Source organism: Copadichromis virginalis, linkage group LG17, assembly GCF_057382275.1.
Source record: "Copadichromis virginalis isolate Kocher_CV1m ecotype Utaka linkage group LG17, C_Virginalis_male_GT1.1, whole genome shotgun sequence".
NCBI lineage: Eukaryota > Metazoa > Chordata > Actinopteri > Cichliformes > Cichlidae > Copadichromis > Copadichromis virginalis.
The window spans coordinates 14255769-14279170 of NC_140634.1; the positions used below are offsets into that span (position 1 = coordinate 14255769).

At 39.7% G+C, this 23402-nt stretch overlaps 2 protein-coding genes across 6 annotated transcripts in view; one reads left to right on the forward strand and one right to left on the reverse strand.

Moving 5' to 3' along the window:
- zc3h3 (zinc finger CCCH-type containing 3) overlaps window positions 1-11708 on the reverse strand; it is an 81841-nt gene extending 70133 nt beyond the window's left edge. For both annotated transcript variants that reach the window (XM_085437598.1, XM_085437597.1), the window contains exons 1-3: window positions 11618-11708; window positions 7752-9120; window positions 6777-6946 (exon numbers count right to left, since the gene is read on the reverse strand). In XM_085437598.1, the coding sequence (XP_085293724.1) occupies window positions 6777-6946; window positions 7752-9120; window positions 11618-11663 (1585 nt within the window). In that variant the 5' untranslated portion in view covers window positions 11664-11708. The remainder of the gene's footprint in view (window positions 1-6776; window positions 6947-7751; window positions 9121-11617) is intronic.
- On the forward strand, window positions 10947-22732 carry cyldl (cylindromatosis (turban tumor syndrome), like). 4 transcript variants are annotated; one of them, XM_085437601.1, is made up of 15 exons: window positions 10947-11129; window positions 13057-13527; window positions 14746-15003; window positions 15978-16056; window positions 16133-16308; window positions 16425-16587; window positions 17426-17567; window positions 17998-18108; window positions 18188-18279; window positions 18370-18433; window positions 18543-18675; window positions 19025-19133; window positions 19206-19324; window positions 21481-21694; window positions 21780-22732. In XM_085437601.1, the coding sequence occupies exons 2-15, from the start codon at window positions 13090-13092 to the stop codon at window positions 21962-21964; spliced, it is 2283 nt and encodes a 760-aa protein (XP_085293727.1). In that variant the 5' UTR covers window positions 10947-11129; window positions 13057-13089; the 3' UTR covers window positions 21965-22732. The 4 variants fall into 4 exon arrangements, with proteins under 4 accessions (XP_085293727.1, XP_085293726.1, XP_085293728.1 ...); XM_085437600.1 differs by having other exon boundaries at window positions 10947-11103; XM_085437602.1 differs by lacking the exon at window positions 10947-11129 and adding an exon at window positions 12263-12317.
- Window positions 22733-23402: the final 670 nt, after the last annotated feature.

Consider the following 23402-nt stretch of genomic DNA (forward strand, 5'->3'; position numbering starts at 1 on the left):
CTGCAACAACTGCATGAGCCTGTGTCTAAATCATTAAGGCAACATTACAGTTGTGGACATGTGTTTTGTTTGTGTGTGTGGGCGCACATGTCTTACAGAGAATGTGTGTGAGTGAGACAAATGGTGACAGGCATTAAGAGAGAGAGAGAGAAGGCCACAGACAGTTCAGCACAGACAGAAAGAGGACAGAGGTCCACCTGTTTGACACAGAGAGCCTGAGAAAGTGAAGAGGAATGAGCAGAATGAGCATGTGTGTGTGTGTGTGTGTGTGTGTGTGTGTGTGTGTGTGTGTGTGTGCGCGCACGCGCGCACGCACATTAGTTTAATGTCCATACTTTGGGCCAACTGATAATACTACGGGAGCACAGGGAAATGGCATTTAGAGAGCGGTATGTAGGCAGCTGTTTGGGGGGACCTACACAACAATGCACACACATAAACACACACAAACTATTAAAATCATTTAAAGAATAGAGTTCAGAGAAACATCAGTGTGCAAAACACATGTTACTTTACATGTTATATGGAGTGACAGTGAGCACACAGCTTTCAGTTCCAAACAAGCGGTGATCTCTTGCCCTCTATAAGCTGCTGCTGTGTGTGCAAATGCAGGAAAGTGAGTCAGTGTGAGAAGACCGCAGGACAAGTGGCCATGGTGTGAAGGAAAAGTGGGAGAAACTGGAGCACGTGTGAACCAGAGAGTGATGCAAATAAACAAGCAAAAATAAACAAGGCTTAAAAAAAAAAAAAAAAGACAGGCAGATAGCGTGTACATGTGTCAGGACCCAAAAAGGTTTCTATATTTGTGTGATTACTGTGCAGTTTTAGTCCAAAAGAAGTGGAGTACTTCAGCAACAGAAGATGGAGGGCTTGGTGATCATTAAATTTATTCTCTGCATATATTTTATTTGCTAATTACTTTGCTAAGTACATGATAAATAACTAAGCAGTACAAGCAGTCCCCGTATTGAATCTCCCAACTCGCCCATGAACCACATCTCTATCTGGTTAGGGTGGCCTTCTAGCTTGTTTGTAGCACAGCAAGAAAAACACCACACCAATCAAGTCTGGTGTTTTCCCTGCAGACTAGCTAGTTTCAACTTCGTTGGAATACATCACACAAATGGAAGAACCAATATCGTGTATACACATAACAGACAATTCTAAAAACAGAAGGAACAGAAAATGTCAAAGATAACGTATTTGAATAGCTATAAAATAGGAATCTTGCACCACCAAGGTGAATTTCAAAGACATTAACTGAAACCCAAACAAGCAGAGGCCTAAAGAACTATCTACAACATATTAACAGTATCTGGAAGTCATGTCCTTACGAAGAGAGACAGCCCTTTAACTTAATCTTAAGAAAGGGAAACAGGGAAAAATGGCGGAGGTGTGCTAAATTACGCAAGAACTATGCTAAAGCTCAGTGGCAACAGGTCTTATGGAGCAAGGAGTCCAGATTTGATATTGTTGGTTTAAATCATTGTCAGTATGACAGTATGTCTGTATGACATACAGAACAGGTCTGGGGAGAGGCACAACAGTGACCATCTACGGCAGGGGTGTCAAACTCAAATACACAGTGGGCCAAAATTCAAAACTAGAACAAAGTCGCAGGCTAACGTTAATATTTATTGAAATATATTTATTGAAATATATTTATTCCTCCAGATATAAGAATGAATCTTTTCTTATGGACTCAAACACGTTTTGCTGAAAAACTGAATATGGAGCAAGCAAAGCTTAATACTAAACAATATATATATTAGCTGTATAATACCAGTAGGCTAGCTCTGATAGTATTTTTGGTATGGCTTCGCGGGCCAAATGTAATTAGGCTGCGGGCCAAATTTGGCCCGCGGGCCAGAGTTTGACACCTATGATCTACGGCCACCTGAAAAACATGGTGGAGGCTCTGTCACGGTCTGGGACTGTATTTTAGCTAACTAACTGATGAGTTATGAATACAGATATGTAGCACCCGATTTTTTATCCACCATGCAATACCACTTGGAAAGCATTTCCCACCCACATTTCCCCAAACACACTGCCAATGAAAAGATTATACCTGGATAGAATGGATCAGTCATGCTCTACTCTTCAAGGGCTGAGCATCTCTTTGAGGAACTTTAATACTTTCTGTTTGCATGTGTCCACATAAAGTAAATTGAATGAGATGTATGCATAAAGTAGAAAAGGTCCAAGAAAGCAGGGTCTCAATGCAGAGCTGTGCATGTTATTTATGGACAAAACAAATGGCATCAGTGTTGGCACAGTGACTGGATCTCTGCAGGAGCAGGGGGTGTGAAAAGAGGATTCTTTTGCGGCGATAATGGCCTCTATGTTGTGTGAGAGAGCAAAAGAGGCATGTAAGAGAGACATTCCAATTACAACACACAAACAGGTCACCAATCTGACAGCATGGGTCTGGAAATACTTAAGATTTAGCTCAAAATTGCGCTAACCAAGAAGAAATCATATGTGAAGAGAAGTGTGGAATTCTGTGTGTATTGTGAAATAACAACTAACTTGTTCAACCACTTGAAAATGCACCACAAACTGCAGGAAAACCATGAAGGCTAAGAAGAACCTTGTAACGTGAATCATTAAAAAAAAAAATAAAAAATCCAGCTTAGTCATCCATGAGATCGAGGCTGGACAGCATGGCTGTATATCCATCCAGCTCACAAAGACACACTGAAATCATTAACCCAATCACATTCTGTTTGGCCAACATGTCCAATAAATACAGTGAGTAGGGAATGCTTCAAGAAAATAGTTGAGCGTTTTAATAAGAAAGCAGCAAAACCCGCTCTGTACACAAAAGCACCCAATTGTTGCATACAACAAAAACATTTGTGTCACTAAATGCACAGAGGTTAAACGCACACCTTTTCACTGGATGTGGCAGATTGCAACATTTTGGGAAGCGTTCACAGTGATGTAGAAAATTGCTTATTTTCTCATTAGAACTGAAGCAGTTTCTACTTAGTTTGTAACAGGATGAACAACTAAAATGAACATTAATGAACCTGCCCAAAAGTTAATGACCCCGTTTTGGAACAAAAAAAAAAAGAAAGTTAGATCACAATCAGGCAAACCTCCGTTCAAACCTTCCACAAGGACAATTACCATTGAACATTTTGTATTTATGAAAATTTCTTTATGTGTTTGCTTGAAGTGAATTGTGTGTGGACTGGGAGGAACAGTCATTTTGTTTTTTGTTTTGAAAAAGTACAAGTATAAATATTATGTCAAAAATAGTTTCTATGCCAAATTGTTGATCTATAAGTGTCGTTTTATTTTTAGAAAATTAAAGTTCAAAAGTTTCTTTTACTCAAGGCTTTATTGGACAGTTCAGACCTAAAACGCCTGTAGTCTGCAAAAATGCTCCACTGCGCTGGGATTTAAAAAAATAAAATAAAATCACAAGGTATTTTAAAAGAGCAGTGAAGACAGCCAAAACGAGGGGAACGACTGAGCAAGGCTGGATGAGAGATGGTGAGAGAGGGAAGAAACTGGAGTGAGATAGAGACCTAAAGCGCTCCAGAAGCCTGTCACATGGGGCCTGAAGACGCACGCCTCAGCACTCTTCCTCTCTGTGTTCTGTCCGCTCCTGACATTTATCTGCTTTATTAGATTATCTGGGCTACATGGCTGTCTCTGACTGCATGCAAGCACACACACACACACACACACACACACACACACACACACACACACACACACACCTCTCAATTCATTACAGTCCTAACTGCTTACTTAGGTTTATGCCCTCTTTAAATTAAACCTCAGATAACCACGCACCTCAGAAAACACGGTCCCCTGAACGTGGACAGGAAGCTGAAACTAGCATACCGAGCAGGAAATTAAGAAACATTGTTTGTGAGTATATTATCATGCATGTGTGAGTGGTCATGAGGTCGGTTTTAAACAGGCTCATCTATAGGGAATGTGCTTCCCATCATTAGTAATTCAATTTGCGCTTTATTAGCAGCTCTTATCAGAAGCACAGACGGCTAAGAGCAGCATTCCTCACTCCATCTTCTTCCACACTCATCCACATTCCACCTTTCCTCAGTCTCTAATGTCCATCTTTAATTAGAGATGCATGTGTTCCTGTTGTTGTATCACATGATATAAAAAACTGAGGGCAAAGATGAAGATAAGGAAAAGACAAAATGATTTAGGAGGTGTGGGAAAAAGAGCATAAAGTTGTGTTAAAGCATCAGAAAAAGAGGAACAGAATTTAAGATGCAGAGCCATGGGGACGAATAAAGCCTAATGTTAATAGTGATGGTTTTTCTAATGTCTTCTGACTCCATTGAGTATGGGAGATTACACGAAGATGGCCATGAGCCGTGTAGGGTACACACAAAATGACCGGAGGGTTCGAGGGGCAAGTGGAAGCAGGAAGGGGGGAATGGAGGGAGAGCGGGGTTGGGGCTGTAAAAACAATGATTGCTTTCCATCAGGTTAGGCCTATATTCTACAGTTCGTTAAAACAATCCAATTTGCAAAAGGATAATTATGCATTAGCTCCTTTTTATCTACTGGAAGGAGAGTGGTGCCAGGGCTTGATAGCAGTGGTGCTGCCTGCCTCCACCTCTGCAAATTACCCGCTATCGGCACTTGTTCGCCATCACCGCTGAATTGGGCAATCAATTAACCCACCCCCTCTTATAGTCTGCCTGTACACCTCCCTGTGACAGCTTGCAACACAAAGCCCCTACAAGGATGACATGGATGGAAACTGCTGCCCTCTGCTGGACATGGCTTCAATTAACTAGCAGCTTTGTACCAGTTCTACATACATTACAAAGCCGACACTGGCTGGTAGAGTATGTATTGTGTTCACACTGGATCAATTAGAAGCATGTTGAACAAAAACTAAAACAGCAAGCAGAAAGAAGCTTGGTTTTGCCCATTATTTCTATTATCCTACATATCAACGATGCAAACATGATAAACTGATGTTTTCCTCTTACTGTTAGAACCTCTGGAGCACCTGCTCTGTGGTTAGCTACTGACAGGTTCTCAAAATGAACCATAAAAAGACTGGCTATTAACAATAACTGTGAGATACTATATACAATTTATAGATGTAGCCACCACCATGATGTTGTGTTTTCGGAGACAGCAGTTACAAAGTTTAGACAGGAACATGGATTGCCAAGGTGATGAACTAAGTCATGAAGTGCACTGGTGCGAGGCACAGACACCTACCTTGATTGACTGATTAATCAGCCAATCAGTGGTGCTGCCTGCCTCCACATCTGTAAATTACCGCTGCTATTACTGCTATCAAGCCCTGGCTGATTAATCAGTCAATCAACATAGAGCCTTAATAAAATGCTCCTCCCTGCTTCACAGGGGGTCATTACACCAAGTGTCTCTGCATATTTGATTTAGCAGATTTTTGAACCGGACACCCTTCCTGGCTCAGGCACTACTACATTGTAGAGTCACAAAGAGGTGAGTTGTAATAAAAATAAATAATTAAATCACCCTCTGTCTAACAGAAGGGCAAATTAGCTGTAGAGACCACAAACTTTTTTTTCCATCTTTTTCTTTTTCCAGCAGCAGCAGGGTGTAAACATGCTAATTTCACCTCACATGCTGGCCTTCAAGCATGGATGTCTGGGGACTGTCTGCAGTTTTTGGCACTTCTATGTTGATCAATATGTTGATTTTGTATCTCTGTGTATCATTAATGGGTGGAAGGGTGGATGCGTGGATGGCTGGGCCTGGGTCTGGGACTTGCTGATCCTTGGCCTTGTAGGACATGGTCATAGAGGGAGGGGATCAGCTCCCCCTTCCTGGGATGAGGGTACTAGTTGGTTCCAGGATGCTTGACAGGATGTTCTGGTATGGACCCACTCTCTTGGTGGTCTGGGGTGGCTTGGACTTCTTCCCTGTCTGAGGGGAGGTCTGCCATGTCCTGGGTGAGAATTCTAGCGGGGTCGACTGCCCATCGCCTCTTGTCCTCTGGGACTCCCACCTCTTGGCCGTGGGCACCCCATCTAGGGGCAGCTTCCTTCGCTAGCTGGGATGTGTGGCCTTAGGTCTTCAGTACTCTCGAGGGGGCAAATAGCCCAGTTCTCCAGGATCCATCTCTGCCTGCCTCTGACTCCTGGGAGACGTTATTGCGGCTTCCCACCCTCATTTTCAAGTACATTTTGTGGCAAAGACACATACACATTTACACTCCACACTCTCTTTCTCTCTCTCTCTCACATTCACACACCCCACAAGAAGATTACACAGATATATAAATCAGCATTTTCAAATTTTTGTGTTCGAGGTCGTGTATGTTTGTTTTTCTTGCAGGTGTGGTAGACAGCAGTACATAATGCATTTCTATTTGGACTCTATCCTGTTATTATATCTTCATATAAATTACATCTTTCCCTATTTTTCCATGTTTTTCTAAAACTAAGCATATGCCTAACCATGACCAAAGTGCACACAAAACATAAGCATAATGAATAACTCCAGGAAGCAAAACAGGTATGCTTGCTTGATATGCAGCTGGTGACTTTGCGGCTTGGAGTTGTTACAGCACCACCAAATGGCTGTAGAATATTACTGCTCTCAACCAAATAATGGGTGAGGACACGCACGTGTTTAAAAGAAGATTTATCACCCACAGCTATAGGATTTTCTGCGTAAACATCCATGTATGGTTGACACGTCAGCAATTAGTCAAAGCAAACTTTACAGCAGAGCAAAATAACAACTTTCTACTTTGGTCTGTAGTGTGTGCTTCTTACTTGTCTTTGATGAGACAGGGGAAAGCCGCCTCAACTTGTGTCTACCAAACGACACAAGCTCCCTGGTGGGTGTCCTCCTAACTCCTGTGGGAGTCCTGGCCAAAGTATAGATTCTGCCCTGGGGAGAGTGCTTCACAGCTGGTGGGCTCACCTTCTCTGATCCACTGCCACTGTGGTCACAATACAGCAGGCAGACACACAGGACAGTCAGGAGGAGTAAAAAACTATTAAACATAAGAAATCCTAAACTTTGAGTTAATGAACTCTGAGATGGGAAATTGAATGTTTAGTTCCAAAAAAAGCTGTTCAAAGTTCCTTATATCAACTCCGAGTATGTTCACTCTGAGACATGCATGTGCCCATTTACTGGGAACAAGAAAAACATCAGTGGAATATACCATGCAGGTCTAGATTCATATATTTAAACAGTGATTACTACAGTAACACAAAGTTTATCACAGAACCACCTCTTCTTGGGGCACATCACCACGGTCATTTCTAACAGCACACAATCAATAAGAGTTTTATGCCCTGCAACCCTCGAGGCATAATGTGAGGTCTTTCTGCATCTGCATCTGATACCCACCTTCAAGTGACTACCAAGTAGGATTAGCCGGTGTTAAGGTAAGTGAAGCTATCCTAAAGATATCCTAGTAACCATGAATCTGATTGATAATAAGATGAATGTCAGTTACCCCAATAACTGAACCAGAGTTTAAATTAATGCTCTAGAACAGAAATCTCATGTTGGACTTAACAAATCCAGAGCTTTCACTAAACCCTCCTTCTCAAACAGAAACCAGAGGTTAGTATTAGGTAAATCATTTTCACCTTATCGGTGTAAACATCCTCCAAACATGAGCAAAGACACACTGAACGCTTGGCTGATCCCTACTGACAAGGATGCAGTATATATTAGGGGGTAGGGCAGTAAAAAGCCTTAACAAGAGCCATCATGTCATGTGCATTATTCACCTGATAGTAGACCTTCTAATAATCTTCATCCTGCTGCGGAGCTTGAACCCTCCAGGCGAGGAGGATGACAACATGGAGGTGCGCTGAGGTAAACTTAGGGGCACAGAAATCCCTCCTTTCAATCCTTTGTTACTTTTCTCAGCTGTCCAGTGGAAAGCAGATCTACGGCGGTTTGCTGTTGCTCCTGCTGTCCCTGCCACAGATGTACTCTGGCCCCCTGCTTTCCAGCGATAGCGGCTACTCTGTGAGGTGCCAGCAGAGGACACTGCAATACCTTTTTTCAATTTTACAGAAGGAGAAGAACCTGGTTTAAGTTTCCTTGTGGCCTCTCCTTTGTCCAGACTTCTCTGTGTGAGAGTCAAGGGTTTGGGAGATGGAGGCTTACGAGATGTCTTAGCTTGGGCTCCTGCAGAGGACACCCAGCGGTACTTTGAGGTCTTGGCAGCTACAGTGGGCTGGCTAAGCTTTCGAGGTAACTTCTTAGCAGCGGTTCTCTTAGCAACTACAAATGAAGGGGGGCTTTCAATGGCAACTCCAGATTTCAAGACAGATGTTGGGGCAACAACTGCTGACGGTGTTGAAACAGAGCTCAGTGGTTTGAGCTCTGCTCCTGCAGCACTCTGACCCTTTACCCAAGTGAACTTTGATTTATTTGAATATGAAGTATTGACCTGGGCTTTGCTGCTTTGTAAAGATGAGTTAGAGGAAGCTTGTTGTAATGCAGTAGAGAGACCAGCAGTGAGAGTTACCTGAGATGTTTTAGCAACAATCTGTTGAGTGTCTGTACTGGTTATGCTTTTCAGGGAAGGTCCAATCTTTACTTGGGAGCTGCTCTGCTGAATGGCTGAGGTACTGGCTGTGGCTGAAGAGGCCACTTCAAAAGAAACACCAATTTTCTTTCCCTGCAGGCCTGTGTTCCTGCTGTCAACCCTCTGCGTAAACTCTGCTGCTGACCCCATTTTTCCAAGAGCATCACTGTTTTTTCTCTCTGTTGCTACAACTCTACTCTCTGTTGTGCTGTTTATATGTTCTTTTTTCTTCAGCTGAGATATCCCTGATGATAAAGTGGCAGTCCTGCTTCCCGTGCTGAGGCTGGGCAGTGACATGCTATGAGAGTGATGGACAGTGGAGGAGGCAGAAGCTGAGGGATGTCCAGCAGAGGATTCAGGGTTCTTGTTTCTCAGAGAGTACGTTTTCCTCCAACTTCCACAGCTCTGAGGAGCATAGAGTCTTCCTCTGGAGCTGGGAGGGTAGATCATAGATGCACTTTGACCTCGGCCCCTGGCTGGCACTGAAGATTGTGTGTGGCTCTGCTCAGTTCCTGTAAATGGTGTATCGCCATGGGTACTTTTATGTTTGTTGATGAGATCTGGAAATTTGAAAACAGGCAAAAGTATTTTAAAAAGTCCAACAAAAATATGCAAACAAATAATCGTTAAAATTAGCTCTACAACACAATTTATGCCCCATTTCTCAATTCTAAGTTATGTTTTTAAGAATTTAATTTGAATTTGATTTGTAGTTTTCACCATTTACTGTATAGGGCTACCATCAGGCTGCTTAGCCTACAGTGGCCAACATCTGAAAATGTAACACCTAAAGAAAATCTCTATATAATAAAACACATTTTATGACCTCCATATTCTTGATTTCATTGTTAAATGTTTGACAACTTTGTAAGAACCTGCTGGAACCCAGGTGCATTTTATTTAACCTAATGTATTGTATTACTCATTCTTTTCAAACTAAATCAAAAAGAAAAGAAAAAAAGCTAAATATCCACAACTGACAAACTTAATCAGGCCAATACCAATCAACTGGATCAATAACAGCAGATACTGATAATCCACCAACACAGCAGCAGCTATGGAGCACCACAAGTGTCACAGACATCAAAACAAAGCATTTTGTGATTTAATAATTAATTGTACAATCAAACATGAATTAGCAAATCTTAAAAAAACAACAACGTGAACTTCTATTATGTAATTAGACATTAATAAAGTTCATGATATTGTTAACTTAATAGAATAAAATAGAAGGAGGAATTATAAATTAGTATTTCTGAATTAATTATCAATCCATTGATGAACGCTTTAAACGGAAAAAAATAATTTTCAATAAAAATCTCACTAAAAACATTTTTGAATTCAAAACAAATGTAAAAAATGACTTTCAAATAAAGTAAATGGATTAAAAAAAGCAAATTAGGAATACAAATGTGTTTTTTCTGACATTTAAATAATGACTCTGCTCCTCAATTTCAATTTCCATTTCTTACTAGCTGCTTAATTAACTATTACATTAACTACTTGATTAGCTTCTTCAATTAGCATTTCCATAACTCTTTTGGTCTCTGGTGAAAAAGCAATGTAAGTAAGGAACGCAGTCTGGAGCTCTCTGACTGGTTAGAGAGACACAGGCACTGATAAGGAGAAAGTATTTTTTATTTGTTTTTATGCTTTAAAAAAAAAATTTCCTCACTTTATTATTGTTTAGAACAATCACATATTAGTGACACTGAAGAAAAATAATAATGGGTGAGAGGCGAGTTAATGTTCTGAAAAATACAATTGACAATGTTAAAGTTGTAAATTTCCAAAAAATGAAAAACAGCCAATTTGTCAATAAAAACAAAACGAAATGAAACGAATTTAAGAGAAAATAACTGGGAAAAATATATATCTTCTTTAGTCAATGACATCACTTCACTTTTCCAGGTTAAGCTGGCAGGATTTCCACACACTGAATTCTTAAAATGTATGCCCTCCAATCTGGACTGACAACAACGTCTGTCAGTCTATCTGCGGTTGACTGTGTCCTGAGACCATCTATCACTCTTAATCATCTTTAACTCAAAATACAAATACAGAGGTGGTCAGATAGTAACCATAACACAAAGAAAGCATACAAAAGGAACAAGGAACATGATATTTTGAGTGCTATACCTAAAATATCATGAATCGAAACCAGTCAGAAATTTCTACAGTACCAGAGCCGGTGATATTAGTATAATTATTTTAAGGGAGAAGAAATCTTTTGGGCTTTTTTTTTTCCCAAAACGTAATTTAAGGATTTAAGGAAATATCATAACACTTTTTACTCATTTAAGCTAAATATGACTGATGACTGGAAACATTCTGGTGACCGTTTACTTCCCCAGTTAATTGTAATATAACAGTGGAACACTATGCAAATCAGCGTCAGAGCATACTGACAACGGAACAGGCTCATAATACTCCATCCTTTACTCGCTGAGTTTACTCTACAGATCCCTATAGGAAATCCTGGAGACTGACCAGTGTCAGGAAGGAAAGAACATCTTTCAAATAACTCTCATTACTTCCTTCGAGTAAGAGACTTGAAAAATCTGTAGCAGTGAGTTTTTTATGCTTTTCTGGAAGATTATACACTTGTTTTCCGCTCTGTCGCTATGCTATCTAGCAAATTTTTAATACCGGTAACTATTTTAGTACTTTATGTAAATAAATGTACGACTATGCCTTAAAGTTAAGTAATTAAAACCAGGTTTGTTATGGCGCTGTGCTGTCATCACTAGTGCGGGGGACTATAAACAGGACTGAACCTTTATGCTGTTACAGGGAGCTGACACCGACATAAACAGCCATTTACTTGCTTCCAAAGGCAAACAGGAAGCATTCTTCAAAGGACACTAACGGCTCTGTTAAGACACGTGAATATCGTTAAAAAGTATGTTACTGCGTAGAGGTGGCACAACGCTAACTGTTATCCTTCAACAAAACGCGTACGACCGACAAGCTTCAAGCAGCCGTGTTGTGCAAAACAGCCTTTGTTAACCCGCCTGTAACAACTACAATTGTCAACATTTACCGGGAGAGACTTACTTTGTAAAAGGTCAATTTGTCTCTTAAGTGCTTCTCTCTCCTCCATGTTTACGACCACAACCTTTCGTCATTAAATGGCGACGCCCTTAAGAATGACGTATTTCATGTTGGCCAATCACAGTCTGAAGAAAGTCATCGATGTTTATCCTCAGTATTGACTTACAGGCTTGACATTTAACTCAAAGTGGGCCGTAAGAATGAGTAGAATTTTCTTATTTATTTATTTATTTATTTATTTAATTTACTGTTGTGGTGAGCAGAGTTAATTTTATTGGAGACTTAAAATGTTACTAAAACACAATAAACAAAGATAAATGTCTTCAGCTTTATCAAGGCTGTGGTTTCTCTTTGCATGTATATGTAGATGTGTAAGGCCATATGTCTAAATGACTTTGCCTGGTTAAGGCAATGCATGATGCGTGCTTTGAGCAAGAAGAACCAGCTGCCTCCTTTCCAGAAACTACTTTCCGTGCAAAGGACTCCCATTACTGTGCCTGGATTAACCAGGCTTATTCAGACACGTTAATTGTAAGACATTTTTAAATACAATACAACTAAGAGACCACTTTTCTGTATTGATTCTTGTATGGAAATCACAGTGAGAACAAACACAATGACTGAACAAACTATGAACCGACTTTCAGCTACAAAAACAAACAACAATAAAAGGAAGCTCCAAAGGCAGATCACACACCACAAGGTAATTAATTGCCCAGAATTTATCTGATATGCACACATGTATAAAAAAAACAAGCTTCAATTTTCATGTACTACATGCAGTCAGCATTCTTGAGGCTGGATTGTCAGATTCAACTGACAAAGCCGTTAGCTGTCTGTAAGACAGTACTAAGGGCTTCATTTCGTAACCTCGCTATCGTTGATGCGCAGCTGGCTGACAACCGATTTGAAAACATCATTTCGTCATTTCGGGAAGCGTCTCTGTATTTGCGCTTTATAAAGTTTAGAATTCCCTTCGGGGAAGTAGTTTTGGGCCAAAAGTTTATTCGTCTGGTCCAAAAATGTTTCTATGAACTGTCATGAACAAAGTACCAGTGACGCTGCTGCGAAATGAAATGAAAGAGGAAGTGAAAGTTAAGGCAGCTGATTGGACGTAAAACGAAGAGAGAAGACAGAAAGGAAAGCAATCTCTAAAGTTGCTGAATAATTGAAGGTAAAGCTAACGGAGGTTTCTTTATAAATAAATACTCGCTGAAGAGACTGATGCAGACGGTCTGAAGGTTTAGAATTATAAACAATGTTGACTCCGTTTTCAGTTTGAACTCTGCTTATTTGTAGAGTTGACATTGTAGCTCGTTAGCCAGCTAGCTTGAGTGCTGGTGTCAAAATTGATAATAGGTATATTGTTTTTTTGTTTTGTTTTCACACCTGTCTGAACAACACATTTGTGCTGTGTGTGTTTTCTGTGTGTCTCTGTACAGTAGGTACCCCTTTACATCTCCTGGCTCGGCAACATGGCATCAACAGAAAATGTGTACTTCATCTTAACAAAAAAGCCAGAATGGATCAGTTTTGCAAAAGCTGGAAGTATTGTTTACATGCCTGAAAATAAGTACATCTCAGAAATGAAAAAATCCCCCCCTCCATTAAAGCTACGAATGTGTTTAATGAACTACTCTAGAATAGACTATGACTTGGAGGCCAACGACATGGAGCAGCTGTGTGTAGAGGAAGTTGAGCTGCTGCAGGCACTGCCTGATGAAGCTGAGAGGCTGAGGTGTTTCAGAGAGCGACATGATCTACAAGCAGCAATGCAACTTGCTATAGGTACTGAAGTGACTGTGGAGGAAGCTGGGAAGAAGCTCAGAGGCATCATTCACTACATTGGACCAATAAAAAAGGCATCTATTTCTTGTCCCATACCAGGATCCTTTTTTGGAATCGAACTACAGGTTTGATGTTTTTTTTCTTACTCCTTCTGGCATATCCAGAAGATATACACATATTATAGGTTTCATTTTGGTTTGAGATTTCTGCCTCCAAGCAAAGACAAGTGGTAGTGTTTCAAACTGGGTTTGTTAATATACACACCATACTACTCTACAATTAAATGGCAAGAGCAGGTTTTTGAAGTGATTTGAACATTTATAAACATAAGTAAATAAGACTGAATCATTACCAGATTCATAAATATTTAGACCCATTGCTCAGGACTGGATTAAAGTTCCTTTGAAAGGAGTAAGTCTTTTGAGAATAATCTTACAAGCTTGGCACATTTTCCTCAACTCTCCCTTGTATTTTTCTTTCAAGCTCAGCCCAGTTCTTCAGAAAGCATGAATGCACAGTCATTTAAAAATATATATATATTTTCTGAGAACCTCGTTTGGATTCAGATCCGGAGAAGTTTTCATGGCAATGTGCATCAAGATCCTGAGCACCTAATGGGTGTTAACTCAAACGTACTATGGGTCAAGGTCACGATTGTCATCTCATGGGCAATAACCTGATGAATTGTGATAGATCATGAGCTGGATGAGCTGCCACATTATTGATGTCCCGGTTTAGCTTGGCTGGTCAAGCAGAGCTACAAAGATTTTGAAATGTATCCAGCTGTGAGTAATGGGGGTTGCCATCTTTTTGGGCACTTAAATTGCCACAGAGATTGTCAGATACAATCCTGTCTCACAGACAAATTTAAGTTGTGGAAACATATCAAGGACAACTGACAGAGCCAGTATGAACCATAAAAATGTCTGTATTGTAAAAATGTCTCTAAAGATGATACTTCAACCATTTATTTTTGAATAAATCATTAAAATACCCTCAAATTTGTTTTGGGAGTATTTTAACTTGCTTTGTCATTGTGGAGTGGTGTATGGAGACAACACAAGCAATCCAAAGTTGAAAGGGTGCACTGCTTCATGCTTGAAAAAGCATCAATTTCTTTGTAAGGTCACTATTTTGAATAAGTTTCAAAATGTATTGTAAAACAGTACACTAATTGAAATCGTATAAATGTAAAAACCTCACAAGCTGAAGCCAGGTGGAGCCATTCAACTCCACAACTGCACAGCATGATTGCAGTTTGCAAAGCAGAACAACTGGTAGAGAAATTTAACTGAGGTCTTGTGTGACATCAGTTTTAATCTGCTCTGCTTCTTTTTCTCCAGGGACCAGACAGAGGAAAGGGCTACTGTGATGGGACCTATGGGGGTGAAAGATATTTCAAGTGTGACAAAAACTGTGGCGTTTTTACCCCATTCAACAGAGTCAGCTCTTTATTACCCCCTGTCCATAAGCCATCCCTACAGTCAGAAAGGCTAGAGTTGGGAGACAGAGTTACTTGCTTCATCGATGATAAATTTCGCTATGGAATGGTGCTGGATTTACTGGAAATAGGTGGACAATGTTTCGTTCAGATTTCCACGGTAAGTAATATTCCATTTTTTTAATTCCAAAATCATATCAAATGTAATTTTGTGCCATAAATCCACAAAGCTTATTCTACAAAATCAGATTTTTATGTTTTCAAAGAAATAATAACAAATAATAGGGACTAAATAATTACCTGTTTAAATTGTAAGCAAACTCTTTGTTATGAAACACACCTGAGATTTACAGCATCATCATTTCATCTAGTAAAAGTAATCACTTAATTACATTTCTGTTGACAATTTAGAGGAGCTAAAGCATTTACCTTTCCATCCTGGCATCAGCAGCTGTGTGTCTGAACATAAACCAGCATGAGCTACATGTATATGACTTTACTGCTTCAGTTGTGCCATACAGTATGATGTACTACTGGATTGGTGGATTTTGTTTTGTTTACAGATCTCGCTGTAAAATGGGTCTAACTGGCTGAAACCCAGCTTCACATTCTGTGCAGGTCACTCGACTGACAGCTGCTCTGTGTGTGAAAATGACTTTTATAAAATAATGCCTTATTTTTATAATGATTAATAAAAAAAAAAAAATCACATTTAGGATATTCACTCTACAAAATACATCCATGTGGCAGAACACAAATACAAAGACCACAGTCTTAAGTTACATTCATCAGACTGACTAGTGTTTACTAAATGCTAATGCTAACATTGTCATAGCTAGATTCATAATAGCTTAATGTTTGATCGGAGATGGGGATTCAGAACTCACTGGAGTGAGTAATTTAAATCATGCCATTGTCCCAGAATGGTCCTGTAAAAGTCTGGATCTGAATCCAATTGAAAATAGCAGTGCACTGATAATTATCCTGTCTGATGATATTCTGTCATTTACGTGCTCCTGCTTTTCTTTGAGTTTACAGTTACAACCAAACTTTGTTAAGACTCTCTAAAACTGCTTCAGCAGTAGTAGTGGAGTATAGGACAGTAATATTTCCTTTGTCTGTTGGTGTTTTCAGGACAAAGATGAATCTGGGAAGACGGGGGGTGAAGTTAGAGTTCCATTAGAAGCGGTTATCAAAGGAGAGCTGATTGCAGGTTTGAGGTCTTTTTACATTTGTTTGTTTGTTTTACATTTGCATCATGCCTCAGCCAAACACATTTTTCATTGCAGAGGGAGAGAGCATGGATGTCGACACACCCCCAGAAGCTGATACAGATTATCTCTATATGGGTCTGAGTTTGAACTCTATGGTAGAAGTGACTCTGGGTGAAGGCAACACATATGGAATTATTCGCTGGATAGGCAAGCTGCCTGATCGAAGTGAAACTATGGTTGGCTTGGAACTGGTAAGTCTTTACTCATCATCATTTAAAACTGTTTTGCATATTTATGTTTTAGTTTGCGTTTAATGTTGGGTTAAATTTCAGACATTGGTATAATCAGTCTGTATTCTGATCTGCAGGATGAGAACAAAGGAGTGAGTGATGGTACTTTTAAAGGTCAGCGTTATTTCAAATGTCCTGTGAAGAGAGCCCTGTTTGTGAAGCTGAGCTCATGCCGGCCTGACTCACGCTTTCAGAGCACATCATCCAATCACAATGAGAAAATGCAGCCTGAGAACACTGGTTAGTACAGGATGGACAAACCTACACTCTATGGAAAAATGTATTAGGCCACACCTCTTAAGCTTAATCCTTTGAATTCAAGAGGCCACAGGTATATAAGACTCGAGCACCTAGCCACGCAGTCCGTTTTTCCAAACATTTGTGAAATAATTTGTTGGTCTAAAGCTCTCACTGAACTTGAGTGTAGTACTATAATAGGATGCCACCACTCCAGCAAGTTTGTGAACTTCTTCCTCTCTCAGATGTTCCATGATCTACTAGAAGTGTTATTGTTGCAAAGAGCATGTGTTTAGGAACCACAGCAATGAAGTGGCTCTGTTGTTTCAAAGTTCTTCTGGCATTAACATCAGCACAAAAACTGTGCCAGGAGCTCCACAGCTGAGCTCCTGTAGATGTAATTAGTGTCCCGGTGCTTTCTTCAATGTAGTTTACATCCAACTGGCCGTGAGTGACCCCTTGTTCACAAAGGATTATTTTATACTGAAAACAGCAAAAAACAAAACAAAACAAACTACATTTTGGTTGAGTTTGAACTTTTCTGGCAGCAGAGGGAGAATTAATTTGCAAAAATTAAACTTTGTTTCCTTTTACTTACTTGAAACATGCATTTCTATTTTGTCTTTCTCTATACTTGTCTTTTTTTAATATAAAGTATCAGTAGTGTTTACTGTTTGTATTTTTGAAGCATTTTTAGCAGCAGCATCAAATGCAGTGCTCCAGTTGCACATTTGTCCAACAGCTGACTGTAGCATACACTTTACAACAGCCATTTGGACATCTATATCTGTTATCTGTTTATATACATAACCACATATTTGCTGTTTATGTTTTGATTTAGTGGATCAAACAGACCACAGTACAGCTGAGTTGCAGACTGTTCCGCCTATGAGCACAGAGCAGGTTAAGCAGCTTCTGACTGGACGAATGAAGGGGATTCAAGGACACTGTAACTCTTGCTACATGGACGCTGCCCTCTTCAGGTCAGCATAATAAATTATTATCCTGTGGTTTTACAGTTTTAAATAATGCACAGCTTCCCCAACAAACGAATTTACCTGTAATGGCTTTTAGCTAACTAGCTAGCTAGCATTGACATCATCATCAGTGCAGATGCCTTGTCCTGCTTCTACTGGTTAGAAATTGTTTGATGGTGTCTCCATTTCTACTATATTGTTGGTATACCAGCTACTGCAATTGAATGCTGTACTGTACATTCAATGTGTGGGTACAGAGATGAAACCAGTTGTGCATTTAACATAGCAAATCTAATATGAAAGCAGTTTCTTTAACTGCATTTTCAAAGCATACTGAAAGGATTCCAGTCTGACTTTTTATTATATTTTTAAAAATCCATAATGTTAGGGAATGTACAGTTCTTTATGTTAACTTAGTTTCTTTCTTTGCTTTCAGTTTGTTTTCCTGCTCTTCCGTGTTGGACTCCATGTTGTTCAAATCAACAACACCTCAAGATGCCCCAATTCAGAGAACACTGCTCAATGACATAGTCAACCCCCTCCGCAGGTCTGTGTTTTGATCAAATCATCACATGGATTGCATTTTATTTTTGCTGTTATGAAAGTTCTGTGTGTGCCGTTTGCAGTAACGGCTTTGTGGAAGGAAGACACATCATGAAGCTACGACAGCAGCTGCAGAAACATGGCTACAGCCAATCATTCACCACAGATGAGAAGGGTCTGCTTATTTGGGAAAGCTTTTCTGGAAGGCATTTGTTTTGTCTTAAGTGGTTGAGTTTGAAGTATTCATGTTACTTTTGTCTTTCAGATCCAGAGGAGTTCCTCAGTGTCATCATGCACCACATCCTCGCCCTGGATCCTCTGCTAAAACTGTACACTTACTATAGCTAAATTACTGTCTCCTGCTGTACTGTATAGTATAATGCATTTTGAGACTCATACCTGGAATGCAGACTATTCTTGTGTGTTCTCCCATTTTAGATCAGCTGCAGGTAAAGTGCAGGAGAGTTACTGCTATCAGATTTTCCTGGACCAGAACCACAGACTAGTTCTGCCAACAGTGCAGCAGCTACTAGAACATTCCTTCCACAGTGCAGGTCTTAAGCTGGCAGAGGTGAGAGCACTTCATTGTTAGGCACAAACTTTAAAGTCCCACTTTCACTTTTGTTTTATTGCTTAACAAATTAAAAATATAACGATATTTATCAGAATAGAAGGACAATCCTGTATTATAATATTTCAGTTACCAAAAAAATGGAAACTGTTTTTTTCCCCCCACAGATTAATCCAAAAATGATTTAGCTGTTTTCTCACAGACATGTAATAGACAGACTTGTAATGGTTGGTTCTCCAGTAGATGGCTCTGTGGGGAAGCTTTCTGAGCAGACCACCTGGAATCTGATCACTTGAGCGTATTCAGTCTGTGTGGTCTTTCATCTTATTTCATCGTACCATCACTCCAGGTGCCGTCCTGCCTCATCCTCCAGATGCCTCGCTTTGGGAAGAAATTCAAGATGTTTGACAAAATCATCCCCTCTCTGGAGCTGGATGTCACTGACCTCCTCTCTGAAGGTCAGATTAAGAATACAAACTCACAGCGACTAAATTTAACACAGTGAATACAACGCACGGTGTGTTTTTCAGGTCCCCAGCAGTGCATGCTGTGTGGAACCCTGGCACAGGTTGAGTGCGTCGACTGTTTTAAAGATCCCCTTTTCAGCCCGACAGGATTCAAAGTCTTCTGCGAGAAGTGTTCAAAACAGGTTTGTCACATTGTTTTAACACCTGAATCATTTTGTTTGTCTTTGGCTTAATTTGTCACGGTAGAGGGAATGTATTGACGTCATTTCTCCATGTGAAACCTCCCACCTCACCACAGTTTCATCAGATTTAGCTGCTATTAGGAGGTAGGACTCAGATATAGAGAGGAAACAAATTAAATCACAATCAAGGCTGATCTGTACTGCAAACAAGTGGTCTGTCAGTGTTGAACATGCACTAAAACTAGAACTTTGACTTAATATAGGTCATCAAATTTTAGACCGAAATCCCAGTTGGTTTGAGAGATATTTGTTAGCTACCTGTTCAGATTTTTTTTATTATTACTGTATAATTATTGTGTATAATATTGTGTATTTATCTGGCTTTGCAACACATGGTGTTGTTTTGCTTGTCTATATATAAAAATCTATGCTTGGCTGCTTTCTGAATCAGTTTGTGCACTGAATTGAACAGCAGCTAATTAACTCTGCTCTTGGTGCATTACATCACCTGCTCACCGTCTGCCTAGTAAGTACTGCTGAAACACTATATCAGTTCAGTGGCATACTATCAAGCCTCTAAATGAAACACTGTGCGAAAATTTGAATATTTTATGAAATATTTAAATTAATTTTTGTCAGACATCAACTAGTGTAGGCTAGTGTATGTGAAGTCTTCCTCCTTTCCTCTTATACATACAGATAGCAAATGAAGGACGTACACAGATAACTAGGTCATCCACTTAAGTAGTGCGTGACTAGAGCTGTGCCTTGTCATGTTGTTGAATACATACATTTTTACATGATATAAAAATGTCACATCACAATATCTGTGATATAGCAACACCCATGACTACAATGACTGAAGCCCAAACATATCTAACAGTGAGAGCTGAGTGTGAGGCTCTGATGATGATTTAGTAAAAAGCACAATGCTCTGCAAAATGTGCAAGAAAGCTCTTCTGGAGCACCTGCTAGCACTCCATTCAGGAAGAGCAAACTGGATGGTGGTAAACGAATGCTGTAAGCAGCTGATCAAGGAAAAATATTTCTCAATTTCAATTTTATTATTGAATTTATTTGTTGTATTTTCAATTAGCTCTGTAACATCAAGTGGATGATATTTGGTAAATGAGTTTTTGTGACTTCAGCAACATCGGTGTCATAGTTTTTGCCAGAAAAACCTAAATACATCTAACAATACACTTTTAAGCAATAAATTGCAAACATGTTATTTGAATCAAATTTGATACAAATTAAAACTCATAAATAAAAAATTATATATATTTTTTATTTGTTAGAAGTTTCGCTAAACACACCATTTTCAAAAATTTTGAATTTTTCAGCATATATTAGAAGGTTCAGGCTTTGCAGTCTTTCTCTTAAAACACTGCTTCAGCTCATGTTTTATCCATTTTCGCCGTCTACTTCTTCTTCTTCCCAGATGGTCTAATTTGTCTCTGCCAATAAACCATCAACATATATTTTTATTGAGACCAATTTAGCCCTCATGCTACATTTTTGCACAGGGCTGATGTGCTTTGGGACCTGTAATGCGTATTTTTTTTTCCCAGTTGTTGTTAGTGGCCTCTCCAGTGTTTCTCTTTTCTGTCTTCTCTTTCCCCTGATCCTCCAGCCTAGGAAAATGTCCCACTGGGTATTTCATTGGAATTGAAAGAATCTGAGGCTTTAAACTTTTAATGGTGCCCCAGTGCTTGTTTGGTTTTGGGAACTAAAGGAGCATTTGGACGCAGAGATAGCTAATAATGTCATACTTTAGCTAGGCTAAAGCTGTTTGGGGAGATGTGTTTTGTCCTGTTTCGTGTTGGTAGTCTCTCTGTGCTCCTCTTTTCTCTCTTCTCATTCCTTCCATCATTCACCCTGGTTCTGGTGGAGGTCTCTTCCTGTTTTAACAAAAAACTTTATTTCCCTCATGTTGTCACCAAATGCTTGCTCATCGGTGATTGATTGTAGGGATTGTGTCTATACTATTATAGGATCTTTATTTACAACATTATAGAGTTGTCTCAAATATCTCCTTTGGTTTAGGGATCATTTATAGACAATGAACTAAAGTTACTAATGTGAAATTTAACAGTGGCTACATAGATATAAAATAGTGACTATTTACAGGTCTAATAGTGTGTATGTGTTTTCAGGTGCACTCCCATCCTCAGCGTCGCAGCCATAAACCAGCATCCCTGGAAATCCCAAAGGGTTATGTTGGACGTAAAAACCCTCACACTATGATCAGAGACAAAATGGAGCTGTTCGCTGTGCTCTGCATCGAGACAAGCCACTATGTGTCCTTCGTCAAATATGGACCAAACACTGAGGACTGGATCTTCTTCGACAGCATGGCAGACAGACAGGGTATGCATATTTGTATGCATATTTAATATGCATACACAAGTTAGCTCTGAGTGCATTTTGGCTCACTTGTGTGTATTGCGTTCAGGAGAGATGGATGGCTACAACATTCCAGAGGTGCAGCCCTGCCCCGAGGTTGGTGAATACCTGGAAATGTCCCCCTCCGAGCTGGCCAACCAGGCACCTCGAGATATGAAAGGTGTAGCAAAGCGTCTCTTCTGTGATGCCTACATGTACCTGTACCAAAGCACCACTATGTGCCTCTATCGCTGATGGAACTTGAGCACACTGGACGTTTTGCTATTTGTGTAATTTCTTTTTGCTGCATTGTTTTTTTTTTCTTTTGTTAACATGCAAATATCTTAAATGTGTGTGTGGTGCTTGGGTGCTGGAAAAAAATTATAGCGACAATAATTTTCTAATATGGCATGAAGTAGAGGATAAACTGACATTGCTTTCTAAGTAATTTGCACTATAATCTGAAGAAAATAATTACTGGCTTGCAGCATGTGTTGGACATAAATTACATATTGCACTGTAAAAATAGTTTTACAGTTTACTGCTGATGTTTGTAATTACTTTAAATTTTATTTACAACTTGTATAGTGAAAGTAAATGAGTTTTGCTGATGAAAAACCCTTCAAAGTAGACAGTAGTGATGATTCAGTACGGTTCATTAAGAATACCATCTAACCAGCTCTATTTTAAAAGCTTATGTTATATGCTGCTGTTATTTTGGCATCAGATTTGGATGTTGGCTGGATTTCTTTATATATTTAGATATATTTTTTTTATCTTCTGGTATTTAAATTTCACACCTGAAAATGAAACAATGATTTTATTCTTGACAAAGATGTTTCTGTGAGCAACCTAAGAGACGAAAAGATGTTGGGAATAATATCACAGTGGAAAACTGTGCTTGACTGGCTGCTTGGGAGTCCTGGTTGAACTTGTGACCTTTTTCTATTTTTTACTATTACTACTTCTGATATTCAGTAAAATAGATGTCATAAATAAATAAATGCAATCAATAAAACCTTTCATCATCTGTCTTTACTAAAAGAGTTGGACATACAGTGTGCTGATACACATACAGCTTCACAACTATGCAAACTCCACCAACCACGCATCAACCATTTTACCCCAGTGACCGGTGATTTCCAGGCATTTGCTGACTAGTGTCTAGGCCTGTTCAACTGACACCGTATTCAGGAATTTTAACATGTGAGTCCATGAGGACTGATTTCCTTTTGGAACCAGCCTCAACTATCCATTAGAGGAGATTCACTTTTTGGTACTTCATTTTAAGCTTCAGTTGTTGCCACTTCGTGTATTTTCTGTTGTCATGTTTTGGTTTTCAAGAGTGCAGGGAAGTGTGTTCTTCCTTGATGAACAAACTGCTATGCCTCAAGAGTTGGCGGTTCGTCTTGTAATCGGAAGGTTGCCAGTTCGAGCCCTGGCTCTGACAGTCTCGGTCGTTGTGTCCTTGGGCAAGACACTTCACCCGTTGCCTACTGGTGGTGGTCAGAGGGCCCGGTGGCGCCAGTGTCCAGCAGCCTCGCCTCTGTCAGTGCGCCCCAGGGCGGCTGTGGCTACAATGTAGCTTGCCATCACCAGTGTGTGAATGTGTGTGTGAATGAGTGGATGATTGAATGTCGTGTAAAGCACTTTGTGGTCCTTAGGGACTAAGTAAAGCGCTATACAAATACAG